The following is a 22,514-nucleotide window of genomic DNA, read 5'->3' on the forward strand; positions in this document are numbered from 1 at the left end:
ACAATGTGGATTCAGTCAAGAAATGTTCTGCTTGATACAAATGTTTACAAACACACACACAACACAACACACAAACAAACACACACACACACACACAGACAACACAACACACAAACACACACACACACACACACATATCTGCTGCAGAAGGATGGATGCATGGATGCTCTTCGTCATGTGCAGTCCATACGGTGTAAACAAAAGTGCACACACACGCACACACACACACACACACACACACACACACACACACACACACACACACTCAGTAGAAACACATGTGAACCAATCTCTTCCACATTGACTTTACGTAACGTGTGCAGTGAAATATGTGAGCTCTCTGCTCAGTGAACAAACGTTCACGTACGGCTGTAACAACACCGATTCACTGACATCCACAGTCAACAGGATGGCTTTCACTCCCAATGCACACAGCACACTGGGAGACTAAGTCAACTATGACATCATCAGTGATCAGCATGGTCGCAGAGGGCGTGGCCTGTGACCCTGCCTGAAAATACAACGACGGAGAATAAAAAGACAAGATGAGGAAAGAACTGCATTTACAGCAAAGTGCTGCTTCGAGGAACAGCTGATTAAAGAGCTCATGAGAAATCATGAGATCAGTCGTCTCACTTCAACATCAAACACGTTGAGAAACTTCACATGAAAATATCCACATTTTCTGTTTTAACTGATTCCTGAAACTGTTGGTCTCAACACGAGAACTAAAGGTGAGAGTTTGTTTTCAGCTTTGAGCCCTTCAGAGAGAAATCACCTGCAAGAAAGATCATGAAGCTTACCGGACACGCACACACACACACACACACACTCTTGCATGCAGAGCTGCTCTGAGGCGAATGGAGGATTTTTTTTGGAAAGAATCTGTCAGCTCTGACTTCCTCTTCTTCACCTCCTCTCCTCTCTCCTTGTTTCCTCTCCTTTCTCGTCTAAGGTTGTCCTCTCTTCTCTACACCATCCACATCTCCTTTCACTCTCCTCTCTCTCTCTCCCCTCCCCCTCCGAGGGTCTCAGAGGAGCCGGTCTGGTCATTAGACTCTAACGCTGAGTCAGACCACACATCAAGCTGCCAAGGTCAACAGTCTGCATGTGTGTGTGTGTGTGTGTGTGTGTGTGTGTGTGTGTGTGTGTGTGAGAGGACAGGTGAAGACTTCAACAAACACGTCTGTATCTTTTTATGCAAATCCCCATGATGCTCTGCACACACACACACACACACACACACACACACACACACACACACACACACACACACACACACACACACACACACACTCATACACACGTATGAGTAAGACCTTCAAACTCAATTCTGCTTTATCTCGACATTTTTGTGTAATGTTAGCTGACCGGACACTGAACTGCACTCTGTGTGTGATTATGAACTCTAACACACACACCTGCACTCACACACACACACACACACACACACACACCTGCACTCACACACACACACACACACACACACCTGCACTCACACACACACACACACACACACACCTGCACTCACACACACACACACACACACACACCTGCACTCACACACACACACACATGCACACACACCTGCACTCACACTCACACACACACACACACACCTGCACTCACACACACACACATGCACACACACCTGCACTCACACTCACTTCCTGCCATCACAGCTGGCCCACATCATTTTCATAAGTGATTCCTTTCCTGTTAGCACTGTGATCACTTCACTGCATAATTGATGCTCAATCATTATGATGGAGGCAGGGGGGGGGGGGGGGGGGGGGGGGGTATCATGTATTATTCACAGCAGCAGTGTGAGGCCACTCACCACAATCAGCAGCACATGATGAAGGTGGAGCAGAGTGGGTGAAAGGTTTTTGAGGGAGCTGTTTCAGCAGATCTTAAACCCGCAGTATGACGACTCCACCACCAGGGGGCTCTCTATCAAAAACAACACCTGATGTAGAGGCTGGAGGGGAAGTCAGTCTGGGGTTTTTTTTTTATTATTGACTTTCACAGTTCTGGAGGTCTTTTTTCACATCACTGCACCAAGCAATCATTCATTCATGGTGCTAAGTCATGAGCCAGGACACAGCTGGACTCTTCAGCAGTCCAGAACGATCCTGCTCACCCTTTAAACCTCCCATATTCTTCTTTTCCTGGTTTTATTTGTTGTATTTGTTTCCAGGTGTCTTGTTCATATTAAGGCACATCTATGTGCACAAATTCACAGCATCTCCTCCCTCCTAGTGTTAGCAGTAGCTGCTTAAACAGCTCGGTCCAGAGCCCCGCGCATTAAAAATGGATTTGTGACATCACAAACCCATGATGTCACTGAAACAAGCCCATTGGCTCGTTGTAGCGCCGAACAAGCTCCCCTCGGATTCACCGTAGAATTCCCAATATGGCAAAAGGGGCGGGACATATCCGAGAACAAAGCCCAACGACTGACCAATGACGAGAGAGCAGGTCGGCCGACCAATCAGATCAGACTTGGTATACGTGGGGACCCTGAGCGTCAAAGAATATGGGACCTCTAACAAAGTAGTATGTGGACATGTTCCCTTCATGACATCACAAAGGGCAGTAGCCCCTCCCCCAGGTGGGTGACACTCCCACAGCTAGGTGTTTGTTCTGCCCTCTGAGTCTGCCTTCTCACCGTAAACAATAGGACATGGAGCCAGAAAGCAGCGAGTACACACGAGTCCTTCCAGAGAGGGGGCGTGGCCAGACACAGCTCATTTACATATTTAAAGCTACAGACACAGATGAATACCTGCTCTCGTGGAAAAGTTAAAAGATCAAATCCAGAACACAAAAACTTGACATCAGCGTCTTCGTGTCGTGTGATTCTCCCACTGATGGTCTTTCCCTCCCGCAGGTCGTACAGCGAGAAGAAGATGTCCGTGTCCTCTCCGATGCTGTTGTAGGTGAAGCTCTTCAGGTTGACCAGCAGGTGGTGCGCTACAGGAACTCTGCAGGGCTCGCCGTGCCGCGTCCTGCTGCTGTCACCCTGAAAACACGACACGGTGATGTGTGATTGGTGCGAGCGCCGGTGGAGTGTCTGCGGCGTGTTGTGTGCTCGCTCACCTGTGTGGTGCTCTGCTGCACGCTGTGTCTGCTCGACAGGTGCTGAGGACGACACAAACACAGCAGCTGTTTAATCATCTCCTCCACTTTCTCCCTCTCTCAACTCCTGGCTTCCTCTCCTCACCTCTTCTCCTAACTTTGTGTCCTCTCTCCTTGACTCCTCTCCTACCTTTCTGTCCTCATTGTATCCTCTCCTTGTGCTTCTTTCATTCACTCTTACCTCATTTCCTCAACAGGCCCTCTCTTCTCCCCTTATCTCCTCTCCTCGCTACTTCTTCAGCATTTTCCCAATCCTGTCTCCTTTCCTTATTTCATTTCTATCCCTGTCTTTGGACCTCATTTCCTCTCCTCTTCTTTTCTATTCGCTCTTTGATTTGTCCCTTCCTCTCTCCTTTCCTTGTTTCCTTCACACCGCCTCATCCGGCTTTTCTTCTTTCCACATCTCCTACCCCCTTGCCTCCTCTCCCCTCTCCCCTCCTCACTGCCTCTCTTCTTGCTCTGTGCTTCTCTGTTCTCTTCCATTCTCCTCCTCAGATGAAAATGCTCGAACTCCCGCGGACTCATTACTCCGTCTTGTCTCTCGACAAATCATAAATCTCTGAGCGGCCGTGCGAGAGCAGAAAGAGCGAGCGATGAAAACCTGTTTGATGAATTGAAGTAATGACTGTCAGATGCACGCCATCTGCACATATTACAACCTGAGCAGAGAAAATTAGCCTTCGGCCCGCTTCCTCCTCCCTCGCACCTCTCGCCTCTGGATCCTGCAGGTAACCAATCAGGAAGGCTCTGCAGCTGGAGTTCGAGTCCGTGCGGCCAACAGAAATGTGCTTGGACCTCTGTGACTTCTCCGTCTGAATGGATTCTTTATTTAGAGGCTGGTTGAGAACATTTTACAGAAGAGTAGCCGTGCAGTTACGGAGAGCACGAAGGGTCGACAGTGATGGATGTCTGCAGCCGATATAAAGATATTCCTGTCACTGGTGCTGACCCGAACAGTCGACGGAGCTCGCGGCTCTACGGCGCTGTTTAATGTTTAATCCTCCACAGAGTTTTCTGTTTTCTCCAAATAAATCACAGCTCACACTCTGCCTACTGTATGCCCAGCACTCGTACTGTATGTGCACGAAGGAATCACCCCGAAGTGATGATAGAAGCAGCACATCCGTGTTTAGAGAATTTCTTTTTTTTTCTCATCCGAAATATATATTTTTTTATTTTTAAACAAAATGCAAATTAATAATCACAATCATAAGAAAACAAGAACAGTAACAGAAGTGCTTTGTTGTGCTGTCTCTTGTGTACTTGTACCTCTCTATAGCCCTGTTTCCACCGAGCGGTCCGGCTCGGTACGGCTCGGTACGGCGTGCATTATGCAGCGTTTCCATAGACTAATCCCGGGAAAGATTCCCAAATAACCAATCTGTACCATCCCACTTTTTGGGACCCTTCTGTTGGAGCGCCAAGAATGTGGAGCCAACCCGAAAAGATGGAGCTAAACACTGCAGCCTGCTGATTGGTCGAAAGAATCGTCACTTCCTGTGTTACGTCGGCAAACAAAACTCTGAAACAAAGCTGAGTTCTTGTAATAAAGAGTCACATGACAGTGACAGAGGAGATGAACTGCTTGATGTCTTCCATTGTTGGTTTTGTTTGTGTAGCGTTTTTCTCCTTTGTTGAATTTATTAGTTAGCTATTAGCGGTTAGCTGTTAGCGGTTAGCTGCTATCATATGACACTATTTACATAGCGGCTGTTGTCATCCGGCTGACACGCCGCCTAACAAATAGGGCACGGGTGGCTGTGGAAACATAAATGGGATCATACTTAATCGAACCAAACCGTACCGATCCGTACCGGACTGCTGTGTGGAAACGGGGCTTATGTCATCAGAGCAGGACGTGTAAATGGAGGCAAGTTGAGTGATGCACTTTAAAAAAGAAAAAGTGAGGAAAAGAAAGAATTCTTTGTATAACAGTCTGATTTTATAGAGAATTTCATTGGCTCCAAGCGATGTCAATCATCGTGCACAGTCAGAACAGGGGGAGGAACCTCCTCTCAACCCTCATTGGCTGTTAAGAGGTGTCAGAAAGAGGTCAGGGAGGTTTTTAATGAGCGAGGAACGACGCCGCCACGATATATCAGGACAGTCTGAGCAAACAGACTCGACCACGTCAATCCTTCATCGGGGACACGCCCCCCTTGATCGCCTTCATCTCCTCATTAGCCTTCCTGACCAGCTTGATCACACAGAGAGACGTGAAAGACAGCCGTCCTTTCCTTCTGGGACGGCGAGCTCGCCTGGCGCTCTTCTCTGCTGCTGAGCGATAGATGTGTCGAGTTTATTTTTTTAGCAAATAAATGTTCAACTTTTCAGCTTAGAAAGCGATCAAATCAAGTCGAAGGCTTTGCCTCCCGCCCCTCATCGAGCACGGCGAGAGCTCACTTACATCCCTTCTTCTTCTGAACCTCATGAAGAAGCTGCACCTGTCATTATTATTGATATCTACCTCTCCTGTCATGGAGGACACAATGTCCTTTGAACAATCAGACTCTAACTGTCTCATGACTTACTTTGATTTTTTAGTTTCTCCAGCCTGTTACCGTGCCGACGCTGCGTTAACAGGGCGCGGCAGAGATTCATTTAGTGCATGTTGTTGTTTTCTCAGCTGAGTCATTTTCACTGAAGGAACGTGCGCGCTCAGAGGAGAGCGCGTTCAAATTAAAATCCATCTGTGGTGGCTGTTTGTCTTCGTGCTGAGTGTTTACGTCCCTGAAGGACGCGCTGGATTTAAACTGAAGGCTGATGTTTCATCTACTTCAGCACTTTTATCTGCCCGTCTCTCCTCCTGTCTCCAGATCAGTCTCCAGGCAACAGAACAAAGGAGGGGATGACTGAGACCACAGGGTTCGACTGTTACAGCTATTTCAAGAGACCGAACATTCAGTATTACTAAGAGACCAGGAGGAACCCAGAATACTCCTCACATCACAGCTTCCCACACCGCGCTCGCTCCTCTGACGCAGGCCGCTGACGCTCAGCACATCTGTACAGAACAGCTGAATGGACCGATCATGAAGGAAGGAGGATCAGAACCAGAACTCACCATTTTATACAGATCTGACACGCTGATCTGGTCCTCGTCCACCATCTCAAACTCTTTCCTCGGCACCAAGTCCAGACCCAGGTGTCTGAGGGGGGGGAGAGAGAAAGAGAGGGAGAGAGAGAGAGAGAGAGAGAGAGACGGAGGGAGAGAGAGAGAGAGAGGGAGAGAGAGAGAGAGAGGGAGAGAGAGAGAGAGAGAGAGAGAGAGAGAGAAAGAGAGGGGGGAAAGGGAGAGAGGGAGGGAGAGAGAGAGAGAGAGAGAGGGGGGGGGGGAGAGAGGGAGAGAGAAGGAGAGAGAGAGAGATGAAGTTAAGCAGATTTAATGTTTTCCTCTTTTTGTCTCCTGCCTGCATAACTCAGTGCCCTGTGTGTCCACTCCAGTGAAAGACGTGTGGACACACAGAAAGACACGCACACGTACACACACACACACACACACACACACACACACACGCACACGCACACAAACACACACATGGACAGGATGAATACTGATCACTATGATCACTTGATTTGTTGCACACTTGTTCGACCCCTGGGAGACACGGATGACCAAATCCCCTCATTCAGATTTGACAGAAATGTTCGTCTGTAGCCGTTTACCTCACACCAGAGTCGACACAATGTTTTACTCAGAGGCTGCCTCTGGACCAATCACAGCGCGTGCACACTGCGTGCTTGTGTTATATTGGTTCCTGCACGCGGTGTGTAAATCAGGCTTCAGTAACAGCAACTGTCTTTGTTTATTGATCACCTGCAATTATCTGCTGACTTTAAAGCTCCACAGCTGTTACTTAATGAACCTTGTAATGATGTAGGCGTGTGTGTGTGTGTGTGTGTGTGTGTGTGTGTGTGTGTGGTCTCACTCGTTGCCCCAGTCCAGTCTGACGGTGATGTGCCTCTTGACGTCTCGGCTCTGGTCCTGCGTCAGGTGACCCGACAGCAGCTGCCTCCTCAGGTCGATGAGCTCCATCATCACGTGGCGGACCTTGTAGAACAGATCCACTTTGTGTTTCTGAGGGGCGAGAGAGAGAGAGAGAGAGGGGTTAGTTTCTTCATTAACATTGTGTTCTCGCTGAGGAAGCGTTCTCTGGCAGCGCGGCGTCTTCTCCGTGGCGTTTCATCCTGGCACTCGCACAGTAACACGTGTCCATGGTTTGAGGCCACCTTCAGACAGCTTCACACACAGCAGGATTTATCTCAGCCGAGAGTGCAGCTTGGATTTGAACTTTAGTGGGGACATGAAATCAGGGCGCACAGTATTTGAAGTATTTAAATAGTGTATTATTTTGTACTGGGAAACTTAAAGAAAATACGGGCAGTCTCTTCATCTCACTTATAAACAACTTTTATTTATTTATTTTAGTTTGGAATCTTAATCTTAGAGGTTTCTGCTGGACAGGAAGTCGTTTAGTCGCTGGGTTCACTTCTCAGGACGGTTTAGCTTCTAAGATGTGTTGAGCTGATCGCGTTGAAAATACCCCATTTCCTGATATCACTGTTTCACAATAAAAGTCTGTCATCGACATTTAAACCTGGAACTTTTATTGTGAAGGCCTTGCAGGTTATAGAATGTGTTCAGACGTTTCAGCGGTTCGAAGTGGGAAATGATTTAACCCTTTGACTTTTTCACGTTAATCTAAATATTGGTGTGGAATCAAACCTTTGACCTTTGACCTCTGAGTCTGACTTCATGCTGTGGCTCAGTGGAGAGCAGCAGGACAGGAAGAGACACAGGTTTTGTCATGATACCAGATTTATAAACTTTTGATTTGACACCAGTAAAATCCCCGTTCCCATAGCAGAGCAACCAAAACAAGAAGTCATAGCCGAGTGGATCTACTTCCTTATTTGGGCGTGGATGTGCAGAGCTGTGTGAGCTCATGAACCTCCTCATGTGTCTGACACGTCGCCTCTTGTCTTCAGAGCCTTTAAACGTTTGCTTTGATGGTTTTCAGTTTTATTCTAAAAGCGATGTGGAATAAAAATCTCTTTTATAAATTCAATTACTTCTCCCCGAAAAAACCGCTTTCATGTGCTTTTACCTTTCAGTGATTAACTGAAGCTAAAGACGCTGCCTTGAGTTCAGGGGACTTAATCTGAGTCAAACACACTTATTGAGGATGTAATGAAATCCTGCACGCAGCTCCATTATCGTCTCAATCACATCTTCAGTCCCATCCAAACCTGATTATTGTCTAATTACCCAGAAAGGCTGAAAACGCAGCTGTGATCACAGGTTTCTCAGACCGTCCCGTGATTCAACTCAGGTAGGACAGCACACACACACACACACACACACACACACACACACACACACACACACACACACACACACACACACTTCCTCCTGTAACTTGTTCTATTCTTAGCGCTCTAATTTACCCCACAGGCCTCCAGCAGCTTTAAACGTCCATTCAGTTCTTGGCAGGAGAGCGAGAGAGGCAGAAAATCACACACACACACACACACACACACACACACACACACACACACACACACACACACACACACACACACACACACACACACACACACACACACACACACACACACACACACACACACACACTCACAGGGACCCACTCCGAGTCCTCTGAGATCGTAACTGTGTAGTATAGTCTCAGTGGGATGTGCAGCACACACACCTGTTTACATGCGTGTCAATCAGAAGTTAGAAGTCAGACGCTCCGAGACCGAGTCAAGACCAAGACCAAGGCCAAGACCAAGACCTAGACCAAGTCCAAGACCAAGATCAAGACCAAGACCATGACCATGACCAATACCAAGACCAAGACCAAGGCCAAGGCCAAGGCCAAGGCCAAGGCCAAGGCCAAGACCAAGACCAAGACCAAGACCAATGCCAAGACCAATACCGAGACCAAGACCAATGCCAAGACCAATACCAAGACCAATGCCAAGACCAAGACCAAGGCCAAGGCCAAGGCCAAGGCCAAGGCCAAGACCAAGACCAAGACCAAGACCAATACCAATACCAAGACCAAGACCAATGCCAAGACCAATACCAAGACCAAGGCCAAGACCAATACCAAGACCAGGTCCAAGACCAATGCCAAGACCAATACCAAGACCATGTCCAGGCCTTTAAAAATCTCTGAAAGAATCCTCATCTTGTGGAGTGATTCCTACAGAAGTTCATGCAGATGTCCTCATCTCATCTCTCTGCAGCTTTTCTTTATTTCTGCGTCCTGTTTGAAACTGGTTGGAGGTCTCATATTGAATCCCAGAACTCCACCTGCATGTCTCCTGTCTGTAATCACGTAAACATTCATCATGTTAACGGACCTTTTCCTGTTGACTCAGTTCTAAATCTGGATCCTTCTGTGAAGCGTCGAGTCCACAGGTCGGCCTCTCTTCCAGTCGAGGAGTCTGCTGCAGAATCCCAAAACACTGATGAGTATGTACTTAGAATCGAAGTTTAAAAATATTACAACTTTTCAGCCAAAGAGTGCCAATGGATTTCAAATGGATCTTCACTAGTTGCTTAGCAACAAGAAGAGTCAGGCACAGAAGCCCCCCTCAGCATCTGTTTATCATTTGTTTTTTTAAGGAGAAGCCCAGTGGACACGCACTAATGCTCTCTGATACATTCGGAGAGGGTTCACATTTAAATTCTGCTCCGGATCATTAAAGACGCAGGAAGCTTTTACACATCATCATAAAGCAGAGACAATAGTGCACTTTTATATTTTCATTAATTATACAACTACTACTCTGTTTTTATTGGAAGTAAACAAAGTCCAAGTTATAAAACACTTTATTGTTCGAGTTAAAGATTTCATCCCAAATTATGAACGTTTAACCACGGCGGGCAAACTTTTAGGTTTTATAGATTGAAGATGTTTTCAAGGTAAAGTTGGTATTTATAAAACCTGCGAGGTCACACCACAGTCATTGAGAAGAAGAACACCTGAGTGTGTCAGATAAACTGAAGTCGTATTTACTCGCCAGAAAGTTGGAGGAACTCAGAGTAGGCCGAGTTAAAATCCAACATGGCTGCTACATATATCAACACCGACATCCCAGTTCCAAATGGTGAATGAAACTGAGAGACCATCCGAAGCGACCTAAAAAACAACAAACCAACAAAACAAACACGTTGACAATGAAACCAAACAAGAATACAAACATTAACGCATTAACCAATTAATCAAATATCCAACCACCCAGCCAGCCAACCAGCCAACCAGCCAACCGAACAACCAGCCACCCAACCAGCCAACCAATCAGCCAACCGAACAACCAGCCACCCAACCAGCCACCCAACCAGCCAACCAATCAGCCAACCGAACAACCAGCCACCCAACCAGCCAACCAACCAGCCACCCAACCAGCCAACCAATCAACCAACCAACCAGCCAAACGAACAACCAGCCACCCAACCAGCCACCCAACCAGCCAACCAATCAGCCAACCGAACAACCAGCCACCCAACCAGCCAACCAACCAGCCACCCAACCAGCCAACCAATCAACCAACCAACCAGCCAGCCGAACAACCAGCCACCCAACCAGCCAACCAATCAACCAACCAACCAACCAACCAGCCAACAGAACAGCCAGCCAACCAACCAACCAGCCAACCAACCAGCCAACAGAACAACCAACCAATCAACCAGCCAACCAACCAACCAACCAGCCAACAGAACAACCAGCCACCCAACCAGCCAACCAATCAACCAACCAACCAACCAACCAGCCAACAGAACAGCCAGCCAACCAACCAATCAACCAACCAACCAGCCAACAGAACAACCAACCAACCAACCAACCAACAGAACAGCCAGCCAACCAACCAACCAGCCAACAGAACAACCAGCCAACCAACCAGCCAACAGAACAACCAGCCAACCAACCAGCCAACAGAACAACCAACCAACCAACCAGCCAACCAATCGAACAACCACCCAAACATATTAACAAAAAACAACAACAAACCAACTGACCAAACAAACAATAAAACAAAACAACCACCCTGTAAATTAACGAGCCAAACACTAAACTCAAGACAAAAAAAGCATAAAGTTTAAGTTTTCAAAAAATAAAATGAATTATTCTTATTTATAGCCTGTTTTATTTATGTCAGCTGGAAAAAACAAAGAAACGAAAACGTCCACATCACGACAAAGAACAACACAGGAAAAAGATAAAGGAATATTCTGGTACTTTGAGACAGTACATGAAGTGCACAGATCACACTGTACACCTGTTTATCTCTGCTGCATTGTGTGGGACATCATTAAGTCAGTCCATTATGTTTGATTCATTGGCTGTGTTCAGCTCAGAGAGGTGCATTTCCAGTATCTCTGAACTTTGTAGACTTTGGCTTGGCAGCGTTCGCTCTCTGTTCCTGAGGGAACTCCTTTAATTTAAAGCAGCAGCACAAGAGTCAGCGATAAAGCCTCGAGTGTTTTACAGAGCTGAACCCAGCAGACACAACACGAGGTACAGGACACACAATCTGCACACTGCTGTTATTTACAGCAGCTGAGAGAGCGAGCAGCCGTCCCCCGGGCCACTCGCACAAACACATTTACAACTGAGAGCTGCCTACTGTCAGCCAGCGGAGCTGACGGAGGAGGCCGTGAATGATGTGCTCGCTTTCAGGCCGGCTCAAAACAAGAAGAGGGCACCAGTTTAGTGCTGCGGAAACACAAAGAAGAGACAACAATACTCGAGTGTTCATATCAGACATTAACATGCAGAATAACCAAGCAGGTAGCTGGCCAGGGCGACAAACGCCTTAATTGAGAGATTCTTATTATGTGCTGAAATTGTGCAATCAATCCAGTGGCCTTGGACTGATTGTGTTTTGTTTTTGTTGTTATTGTGCTTGACTAACAAAGAGATGACAAGCCAAGACACAATCCCCCCTGGCAGACTGTTCTGGAAATGAACCCACGAATGGGAAGCCCATTTTCCATGACACTGATTTGTCATCATCCATTTTCTTCAGTAATCCCAGCGGTGCTTGGTCAAGCTCCTCCAGGAGCGAGGGCTGATGAAACACATCATCCGTGCAGGTGGATTACATAGTCCGGGTCTTATCGGGACACTTAAGAGGATGCACCGTAGGGAAAACCTTCTCAGCCACAGAGTCCAGATGTGCTACTAAACCCCTCAGATCCCGTCAGCCGATCTGTAAACCCACTCGTCATGGTGAGGACGCTCATGTTGGCTGACTGTTTCTACATTCTCGTTTTTCTGGCCACTAAAGCTCAGGAGGAGAGCAAGCTAAGTCCATTCTGAGAAGCAGAAAAAAACTGTTACAAAGACGTCCGTCACGACCTCAATGATACAGAAAACATCTGTATATCATGCAGATGTTTTTAGCTCTTCTCACCTTTTATTTATTTATTTTTGCTTCTCAATCCCTTGTTTTAAATGGCAGAAAGAGAATCTGGAATGCATAGTTACTGAGCAGATAGATGCATGTCCCTTTGTGCCTTTGTGCCTTTGAGAAAAGAGAGCTGCATGTCCTCTGAATGAAGACGCACACGACACGTGTTCATTAAAAGGATGCAGACTGCATTTTTCACTCCAAGCTCCACTTCTCCTGTTTCTCAAATCCCAGATTGTATTTTCTTTCTGGACATCTGGACATCTCAAGAGAGTGTGTGGATTTGCTTTGACCTTTTGACCTCCTTCTGGGCTCTTAACTCCTCTGAGTAAAGTTTCACCAGCTTTAGGAGGAGGCGTCCGACGCTCCTCTCGTCGTGTAGCTGGCATCGAAATCCCTCCAATCCACGGCACAGACGCACAAACGCACAGAGGCACAAACGCACAGACACACAGACGCACAGACACACAGACACACAAACGCACAGACACACAAACGCACAGACACACAGACACACAAACGCACAGACACACAAACGCACAGACACACAAACGCACAGACGCACAGACGCACAGACACACAGAGGCACAGACACACAGACACACAGACACACAGAGGCACAGACACACAGACACACAGACACACAAACGCACAGACACACAAACGCACAGACGCACAGACACACAAACGCACAGACGCACAGACACACAGAGGCACAGACACACAGACGCACAAACGCACAGACACACAAACGCACAGACGCACAGACACACAGACGCACAGACACACAGACGCACACACACACAGACACACAAACGCACAGACACACAAACGCACACACACACAGACACACAAACGCACAGACGCACAGACACACAGAGGCACAGACACACAAACGCACAGACGCACAGACGCACAGACACACACACACACAGACACACAGACACACACACACACAAACGCACACACACACAGACACACAGACACACAGACACACAGACACACAAACGCACACACACACACACACACAGACGCACACACACACAGACGTGCTGCTCTGAAACAATGTTTGTTTTCTCAGCCGCAGAGTGAAAGCTCCGTTTGGGTTGATATTGGAGAACAGAGTCTTCCTCCCTATCGGCCTCCTCCGCCTCTTTCCCCCGAGCTGCACTGAGTAATCACACCTTCACATCCAGCAGGGAGGAAACACACAGCAGCACACTTTTAAAACACATTCAGCAGCACCATTAAAACCAGCCGAGCAAACCTCCGATAACGACGCTGCTTGTAGAAGTCGTTCTGTTTCACTGCAGCTCATATTCACACACTTTATTAGTGAGACAAAGGGCCGAGACAAAGGACAGAAAGAGTCCTCGTTAAGTGCACGAGGCTGCGCAGCGTTCACCGCCGTTAACTAAATCAAACATTTACTCTCCTCCTCGCTGCTGCGCTGCTTCTCGTGCAGAGAGAGAGAGAGTCTTCATCTCTCTGACAGCCCACAAACTAAACCTCGCTCCTCCATTAGTAAGCAGCTCCACGTCTCAGACTACTGCCGTGGTTCTCCGAGCTGTGGGTCAGAGGGGGGTCTCCGGGGGGGTGAGAGGGTGTCAAAGCTGTGCATTAGAATAAATTGGATTTCATTCGCTCTGACAGCTCTAATAGCCAACAGGACATTTGCGACACCTCTTTTCCATTAGCAGCATCCTGCTCCGGTTTCACACCTGACAAATGAGAAAAGCAAAAGACGTGTTTTCAGGTTTGCTTCACTTTCACCGCAGGATGAAGCGCCCGCTGGAGTTCCTGATGAGGCTTAAATGTTGGAGTGGCTTTTTACTGTCATTAAATATAAACAGCTGCTGTGTCTCCCACATTGAATCAGCAAACCAGTGTTTGAGTTAAGCGTTTGTCTCTTCACCACGTGGAGATAAAGGCGCTCTGACTTCAGCAGCACATTCAAACATTCACCTCGAATGATGCTTCACAGTCATACGACCAATCAAAATCCACAACAGAAACGTCCAGAGAAACAGGAGGTGACATTACTTATACCTCTCTGACTTTCAAATCAGAAGTGAGCGGCTCTGAACGAGATCAGAAAAATGTGCCATGCATGTGAACGTTGCTCTATCATGCAATAACAATGTGCTGAATGAATTTCATCATATCAGCTGTGACTCCGTGACGTTCTGTTTCTCCTGAAGCCAGAATCAAAACAAAAAGCAGCTGTTGGTTTTTTTCCCAACACTAAATCCTCACCAACTCTACTGAGAGCAGCTGAAGCTTCATCTGGACTTCAGTACTCGGGCTTCTGTCCAGCAGGTCAGATGTGAGTGAGAGGCTAAAAAACAACGTGTTAAATAAAATCAGTCTGCTGTGATTTATCGTAAATTGAATCTTAACACGATGATGAAGAGATTTTAATTTTCACTCAGTCCTGTGAATGACACTGCCTGCATGTTTTACATTTCCTTTAAAGGACCAATCAGAGAGCTGCTCTCTTCCTCTGTGATCATGAAGGAAACATACAGCAGCCAGTATGAGCTATGAACTGCTCCTTTAATGTACATTTTCACATTTTAAATCATTGATGATCGATCCCAACTTTCAGTTTGTCCCACAGAACGTTCAACCTGATTTGGGATCATTCTTATACACAAATAAAAATAAAAATAAAGAGGTCCGTGTGTGAAAGTGTATGAAAATAAAAGAGTATTTGAGGATTTCAGAGTGAGATCCGGCTGATATTAACATAGTGCACAGGCCAGTACTGTTCGTGATCTTAAATCATAAAAAGAATAAAAGAGTATGTTATCACACAAAGAGGATAAAACCATCATTAAATAAAAAGCTTTATGCTGAAGTCGTTTCTAAACTGCCTGTGGGAGTCTGAACGCTGACTTGAAGTGTTGAAATCAGCCCATAATTTAAGATAATACTGAAATCGTAACTAAACGGCTCCATTAGTCTCGAGCACTCAGCTTCAGATTTACAGTCTGAGAGTGCGTTTGTCCCTTCAGATACAGCTGCTTTTGTTTTTTGTTTTCAAGGCCAGATGCTTTCTGTCGTGACTCAGACGAGTTGCTGACGTGGACGTTAACTCCAGCGTGCTGCGGCTGCGGTTACTCATCCTGACAAGCTGGGCAGCTAATTTAAATCAGGTAATCTGTGGGTGTGACTGATTATCCTCAGAAAGTGTGCGTGTTTGAGGCCTCGCTTTGATGGGATGTGAGAACGCCTGGGAACTCTTAAATCCGAGGGGATCCCCGCCACACCTCTGATCCATTAGCAAACGTCCCGCTTCATTTTCACACCTGTCAAAGCGGCTGCTGCCACGCTGAAAACAAGAGCGCAGAGGCAAATCAGAAGGAAGCACGAGGAGAGAGAGTCTGAATTTCACATATTTTCTACTGTTAATGTAACATGGCCCTGCACGCTGACTTCCTGGAACACACTGTATCTGAACCCGGTGAGATTTACGAGAAGAGTATCTTCTAACCTAACCTCCTAGCCTGCACTGTTTGTTAAGCCCAACACAGAGACAGCTTTTAGTTCAAGATAAAGATCGTTTTTTAAAGGAAGAATCTGCAACTCTTTCTGATCCAGTAGGTGTCGCCCTCGAGCTCCAGCATGAAACCAAAACAAACGGCTGTTAGGCCACGCCTCCTCCATACTGAAGCCTCCGCTCTCCTCCAGAGACACGCCTCCAAACGCATCATAATTAAGAACTAAGAACAAAGGCGGACAAAATGGTCCGTGTGTTGAGCTGCATCATTGTGTTAGCATGCTAATGTTAGCACTCTTTAGTTAGCTGGTAGCTTCAGTCACCTGTGTCCTGCATTCTTGTGTTAGCAAGCTAATGTTAGCACTCTTTAGTTAGCTGGTTGCTTCAGTCACCTGTGTCCTGCATTGCTGTGTTAGCATGCTAATGTTAGCGCTCTTTAGTTCGCTGGTAGCTTCAGTCACCTGTGTCCTGCATTGCTGTGTTAGCATGCTAATGTTAGCCCTCTTTAGTTCGCTGGTAGTTAGCTCAGTGAGTATGTTCTTCTTCTTCTTGACTAAAACAGCTTTTATACACAAGGGGAGGAGCCGGCCGTCCCGTCCATGTAAACACAGCTCTGACAACAACACAGCCAGCAGGACTCCAGCTTCATTGTAGACAGTCACTTTTTTTTTAATTGTGTGAACTCCAGAGACTGAAATAAAGATGGAGATAAATGTTTAGTAAAGTGCAGGATGCAACAAACTAAAACGTGCCCTTCATTAAGACTCGTGAGCTCTTTGACACTTCGGACTCCAAGCTGTCGACGAGTTTGTTGAAGGAAAGCTGAGTGAGGCCGCACACAGAGAGCAACATGTGTGTCGTGTGCCTGGTGCAAAGTCCGCAGCCCGGCCCTGACCTAGTGTGAACCACAAACACAAGGACACACACGCCCACTGACACACTGCACTGCCAGAAACAGGATGTGTGATGGGGGGGTGCAGGCCTGTCGGGGCGGCGTGCTGCGTGGAGTTCAAGAGGCGAACAGAAGAAGGACAGTTTGCTTCTCTGACTGCAGGAGATTTTTAATCAGCTCAGGAACTTCTGATCGTTCTCATCGTGTCTGAGCCGAGCTCGCTCACAGGTCGCACTGACAGCAGATCTGTCAGGTCAACGCCACCTTTAAAGATGTTTGGAGGACTTCAGTAAGTCAGTGTGGACGGTGTGACTTCACTCTTTATGGAAACGTCAGTGAAGTAAAGACAAAGAGTCTGTTCAGAGAGCCTCTTCCTCACTGATGACAAAGATTTGATGGAGGAGGAGATCTAAAACCTGAAGCTTTTCAGACACTCTCCACTGATGCAACAACAGATACTGTACGCCAACAATGGCCTCGTCGCCGTGGCAACGATGGTGTGAGTCACCGTGGTGAATATATGACGCTGCACTTACTGGAGTCCACAGACGCTGAACACACAGAGAGACGTATGGAACGACAAGTGTGTACAACAACACACACTCTGTTTTAAACTCACTTACACACACGCACACACACACACACACACACACACACACACACACACACACACACACACGCACACACAGAATGACAGTGGACTTGATTTTTAAACGACACACACTGCTGAGATGTTTGCAGTTACTTACAGGTGTTACAGGATGATAAATCCACTCCTTTATCTCCTCGCCTCACTCCTTTTCCTCTTTCTTTAATTCCCGCTCCGCCGAGCCGCTACAAAGCGCTCCAAAGAGGCAGACGATAAGAGAATCGCAGCCTTCAGACGACTTGACATCCAGTCACAACGTGCCGTACAAACTCTCTCTCTCTCTCTCTCTCTCTCTGCTTTATCTAAAGCTTCTGCGGTCTCCCTCCTTCCTCTGACCTGCTCCCTCAGTCTCCATCTTTCTTCATCACTCCTCTCACCCCCCCCCCCCCCCCCCCCCCACCTTTCCTCCATCCTCTCGCTCTCTCTCTTTCAGTCGCCCACCCACCCACGGGCCTGTCTGCAGCAGCGAGCGAGCGAGCGAGCTGCGCTCCACTTTGCTGATGTTAGAGAGAGTGTGCGGGGAGCGGAGACACGGCGAGGTGTGTAGACTGAAGATATACAGTGAGCTTGATGATAAAGCTGTCTGACAGCAGGGCTCATATTTCCTCAGGTTGCTGCACACACAGAGAGCCTTGAAATCCAGCGTGTGATGTTTCAGTGAACATGAAGAGAGAGAGAGAGGGCGAGCAGACCCAGGAGAGCGAGGTCGAGATGGAGAGAACAAACTCCCAGCGTACCCTCTGAGCTTTGAAACATCACCGCGGCCTCGTGCATTTAACTCCTCAACCTGCTCAGACTGTTTGCAGACCGTGAAAAGCACCTGGAGCAGAAGCACCAAGAAGAGCACGCTCAGGTTTCTGAAAGCAACATCGTCATCGTTTCAAAAACAGTCAAAGAGGAGAAGAGCGTTTGCAACTCTGAACTAAAGACGAGAAGGTAGTTTACCATGTTAGCGATGTAGCGTGTTTCTTGTTGCTGTAAACCCAGACACTGATCTGCTGCATTAGTGACACTACGACACACACCTCCCCCCCGATTCAAACACAAAGAACCGTCGACACAGTAACACACACAGACACACACACACACACACACGCACAGAAAATGTGTGTCAAAGGCTACAACCAGGGGTGGTGTTTTAACACGGTTAGCTGTTAGCATCAGTGCAAAAAGCTGCCAATCAACCGACACAGAAAATGACAGTAAAGGTCTGCAGGGGAGACGAGGACGAGATGGCTCACTGTCCTAAACACTGAGTAACACTGACGGACTCTGAGATACAGAAAGGATGAATTAAAGTCTGATCATCCAGAGTCCTTCTCAGCCGACGTTTGCATCACAGAGAGTCAAACATGTGGACGTCTGCAGAGACACACAGGACGTCTGTTTGTGAAGCTCAAAGACGGCCTCCTCCCACTGACTGTCAGCCCCCCTCCATCAGTTCTGTCTGTCATCCTGGCTCCACACACACACACACACACACACACACACACACACACACACACACACACACACACACACACTGTACATCCAGACAAACTTGTTTGCACATTTCACTGCAGAGAAACGTCTCCCTCTGCGTTCATCCCCGTCTTCACAGCCTTCAATTCATTGTTCCCCTGTCACCATTCCCTCTCCTCCTTCCTGTTCACACATCCATCCCGCCCACACACACACACACACACACACACACACACACACACACACACACACACACACACACTCTCTGATATACACTTTCAATCTGATCTTCTTCAACATCAGCCTCGGAGAGACACCAGAGACGGAGAAAATGGTGAAATCTCAAAGAAGAAATGTTGCAGAAAAGACAAAAGATTCAAAGATCCGTCTTTAATCATGTTTACGACTTTTCATTAGATTTTTTTATTTTGATTTATTTAGATTTTTTTTTCTTGGGGGGGGGGGGGGAGTACTCAAACAAGTTGCTACGCTGTCCTTTTTGCTGTTGTTGCAATAAATGTGTGTGTGCAATGAATAATGAGAGCTGTAGCTGTTTCTCTTTCACACAGTTTTTATCGTCATGAGGACGGAGAATGTTTTTAACGTTATCATGATGAAAAGAAAAGAATGTTTAATGTTTACATCATCATATCTACACTCATATAACACATGGAGTAAACCTTCTATGAGTTCTTGCATCATTTCCACACAATACTCTGGAGGAGCGACACGGTGTGTGTGTGTGTGTGTGTGTGTGTGTGTGTGTGTGTTTCTGCTCTGCTGCTTTCGTCACCTCTGGACGATTTGGTGCCACTGAACATTGGTCTTCATGGACTCGAGCACATTGACGTGTGTCTGCAGTCCGTGTGTTCATCCATGTGCACGGCCTGCAGATCCTCATGTGTGAAACATGTGTGTGCGTGCAGCAGCAGCATCTGTGACCGGGTGAGAAAACCTCACACGCATCCAATCAGAACATGTCAGTGTTTATGAGCTCGAGTCCAGACCAGGACCTTTAGTGCTCCAAGACCGAGTCAAGACCAGGACATTTAGGGATCCAAGACCAAGTCAAGACCAGGACATTTAGGGATCCAGACTGAGTCAAGACCAGGACATTTAGGGATCCAGACTGAGTCAAGACCAGGACATTTAGGGATCCAAGACCAAGTCAAGACCAGGACATTTAGGGATCCAAGACCAAGTCAAGACCAGGACATTTAGGGATCCAAGATCGAGTCAAGACCAGGACATTTAGGGATCCAGACCGAGTCAAGACCAGGACATTTAGGGATCCAGACTGAGTCAAGACCAGGACATTTAGGGATCCAGACCGAGTCAAGACCAGGACATTTAGGGATCCAGACCGAGTCAAGACCAGGACATTTAGGGCTCCAGACTGAGTCAAGACCAGGACATTTAGGGATCCAGACTGAGTCTAGACCAGGACATTTAGGGCTCCAGACTGAGTCAAGACCAGGACATTTAGGGATCCAGACTGAGTCAAGACCAGGACATTTATGGACCCAACACGAATAAAATGAATTCAAATGAAACTTTTTTCTGCAACTGTCGGCCATCTTTGATTCTGTACTGATTTTTTTCTCCTCCACTTTTCCTCCTCTATAAATCTTCCCTGAGATAATTTGAAACACTTCACTTCCTGCCCTTGTTTGTCCTCCGCCCTCATTAGTCCCACCTCCGTGCCATTAGTCTCACCTCTGCCTGATTAGCTTCCCCTCTGCAGCTCGTCTTCCTGCCGTGCCTCCTTCAGCCTCTCTCACTGTTTCTAGCTGGTTTCTCTTTTTCTAACCCGTCTGTCGACTCTTCACGTGTTCGCCTGCTCTCCTGCTTTCTCTGTGTGCCTGCTCTTATTACTTTGTGAGTAATAAAGTGACTTGAGCTGCAGCATCTTTCTTTTGCATCATCTCTCCTGAGTTCCTGTCTCTCTGATTCCAGCCTACGCAAAAGATTCATTTCTAATTCCAGGCGCTGCATCTTCATTTCGACTCTGGAGACGATGGACTTTACTGTTTCCTGTTAGTCAGACTCCCTGGGTTTTTACATCAGCTAAAAGTAATAAATAATAACTTTAATACAAATGATTATGACAGGCTTTTGAAGCACGGTTAATTGCTCGTTATCGCATGAGAACATTCTCCTCTAATAGCAAAAACCTTTTGAATAGTATCATCTCATTGTTTCTTATCGAGCTCCACAGCTTCAGACTGACTTACATCATCGCCATCTCTTATTCTTCATCCCTTTATCTCGCTGTCTTCACTGTTATTTAAAGAGCCAATCAGTGAGCTGCTCTCTTCCTCTGTGTTCATGAAGGAAACCTGCTGTGTTGAAGCTTCTCTGACAACAATGCAGCAGCCAGTATGTCCTCCTTCTAACTTTAGATTCTGCTCCTGAATGCTCTGGATTTCATTGGACCAGAGAAGGTAGGCAGGGCTTTGAAGGCCGTTTTGGACGCCCCTGGGTTTGCCAGATATGAGAGCAGTTATCAGGTGAACAGGTGTTGCAGCGATGGAAGCGGGCAGTGGAGAGGGAGAGAAAGCGAGAGAGAGAGAGAGAGAGAGAGAGAGAGAGAGAGAGAGAGAGACGGAGAGAGAGAGAGAGAGAGAGAGAGAGAGAGGGAGAGACGGAGAGAGAGGGAGAGAGGGAGAGAGAGAGGGAGAGGCGGAGAGAGAGGGAGAGAGGGAGAGAGAGGGAGAGAGAGAGGGAGAGAGGGAGAGAGAGAGAGAGAGAGAGAGAGAAGGGAACGACATGCAGGAAAGGAGCCACAGATCCCAACTGCCCGCTCAGAGGACTACAGCCTTCGTACATGAGGCGTGACCAATCCTCAAGGACATCAACGCCCACGCATCGCTCCTTTAAAGCCTCTGAACACGCACTGTACATGAAAGTCCGCCATCATCATGTATATATATGAATATCCTCAAGTACATGTCTCCATCGACCCCTCAGTCTGTTCATCCTAATAATCAGTGAGTATGTTCTTCTTCTTGACTCAAACAGCTTTTATACACAAGGGGAGGAGCCTGCCGTCCCGTCCATGTAAACACAGCTCTGACAACAACACAGCCAGCAGGACTCCAGCTTCTCCCTCACTGTGGACAGTCAGGACTCACACACACATTTACACAGGATGCTTCATGGTCTCCCTAAAACTCAACCAGTCCAAAGCTGCATTAGTTCTGCTCGGGTTGGTTTTAAGTGGATTCTGCAAACAGAGATCAGATCAGCAGCTGCTTGGGGGATCAACTCCTTTGACACTAAATGTAACGGAGCTGAATGGCGTCATTAATGACCGAATAAAACTAGATAATAATAATCAGACTGGAGCCTTTTGTTGCATTAAAAATGAACGCTGGAGCTGCTTTAGCTTGGAGATCAGTTTAATCAGGATTATGCAAACAAAGGTCTGTCGGGGTTAACGACCT

The 22,514-nt window shown here is 47.1% G+C and overlaps 1 protein-coding gene across 1 annotated transcript in view; it reads right to left on the reverse strand.

The window, feature by feature from the left end:
- LOC306822698 (dedicator of cytokinesis protein 3-like) overlaps positions 1-22,514 on the reverse strand; it is a 101,903-nt gene that overhangs the window by 37,347 nt on the left and 42,042 nt on the right. Inside the window, exons 6-9 of the mRNA XM_079341865.1 lie at positions 7,071-7,219; positions 6,206-6,290; positions 3,103-3,144; positions 2,869-3,025 (exon numbers count right to left, since the gene is read on the reverse strand). Of these exons, the coding sequence (XP_079197991.1) occupies positions 2,869-3,025; positions 3,103-3,144; positions 6,206-6,290; positions 7,071-7,219 (433 nt within the window). The remainder of the gene's footprint in view (positions 1-2,868; positions 3,026-3,102; positions 3,145-6,205; positions 6,291-7,070; positions 7,220-22,514) is intronic.

The sequence above is a fragment of the Symphodus melops genome (genome assembly GCF_947650265.1).
Source record: "Symphodus melops genome assembly, chromosome: 4".
Taxonomy (NCBI): Eukaryota; Metazoa; Chordata; class Actinopteri; order Labriformes; family Labridae; genus Symphodus; species Symphodus melops.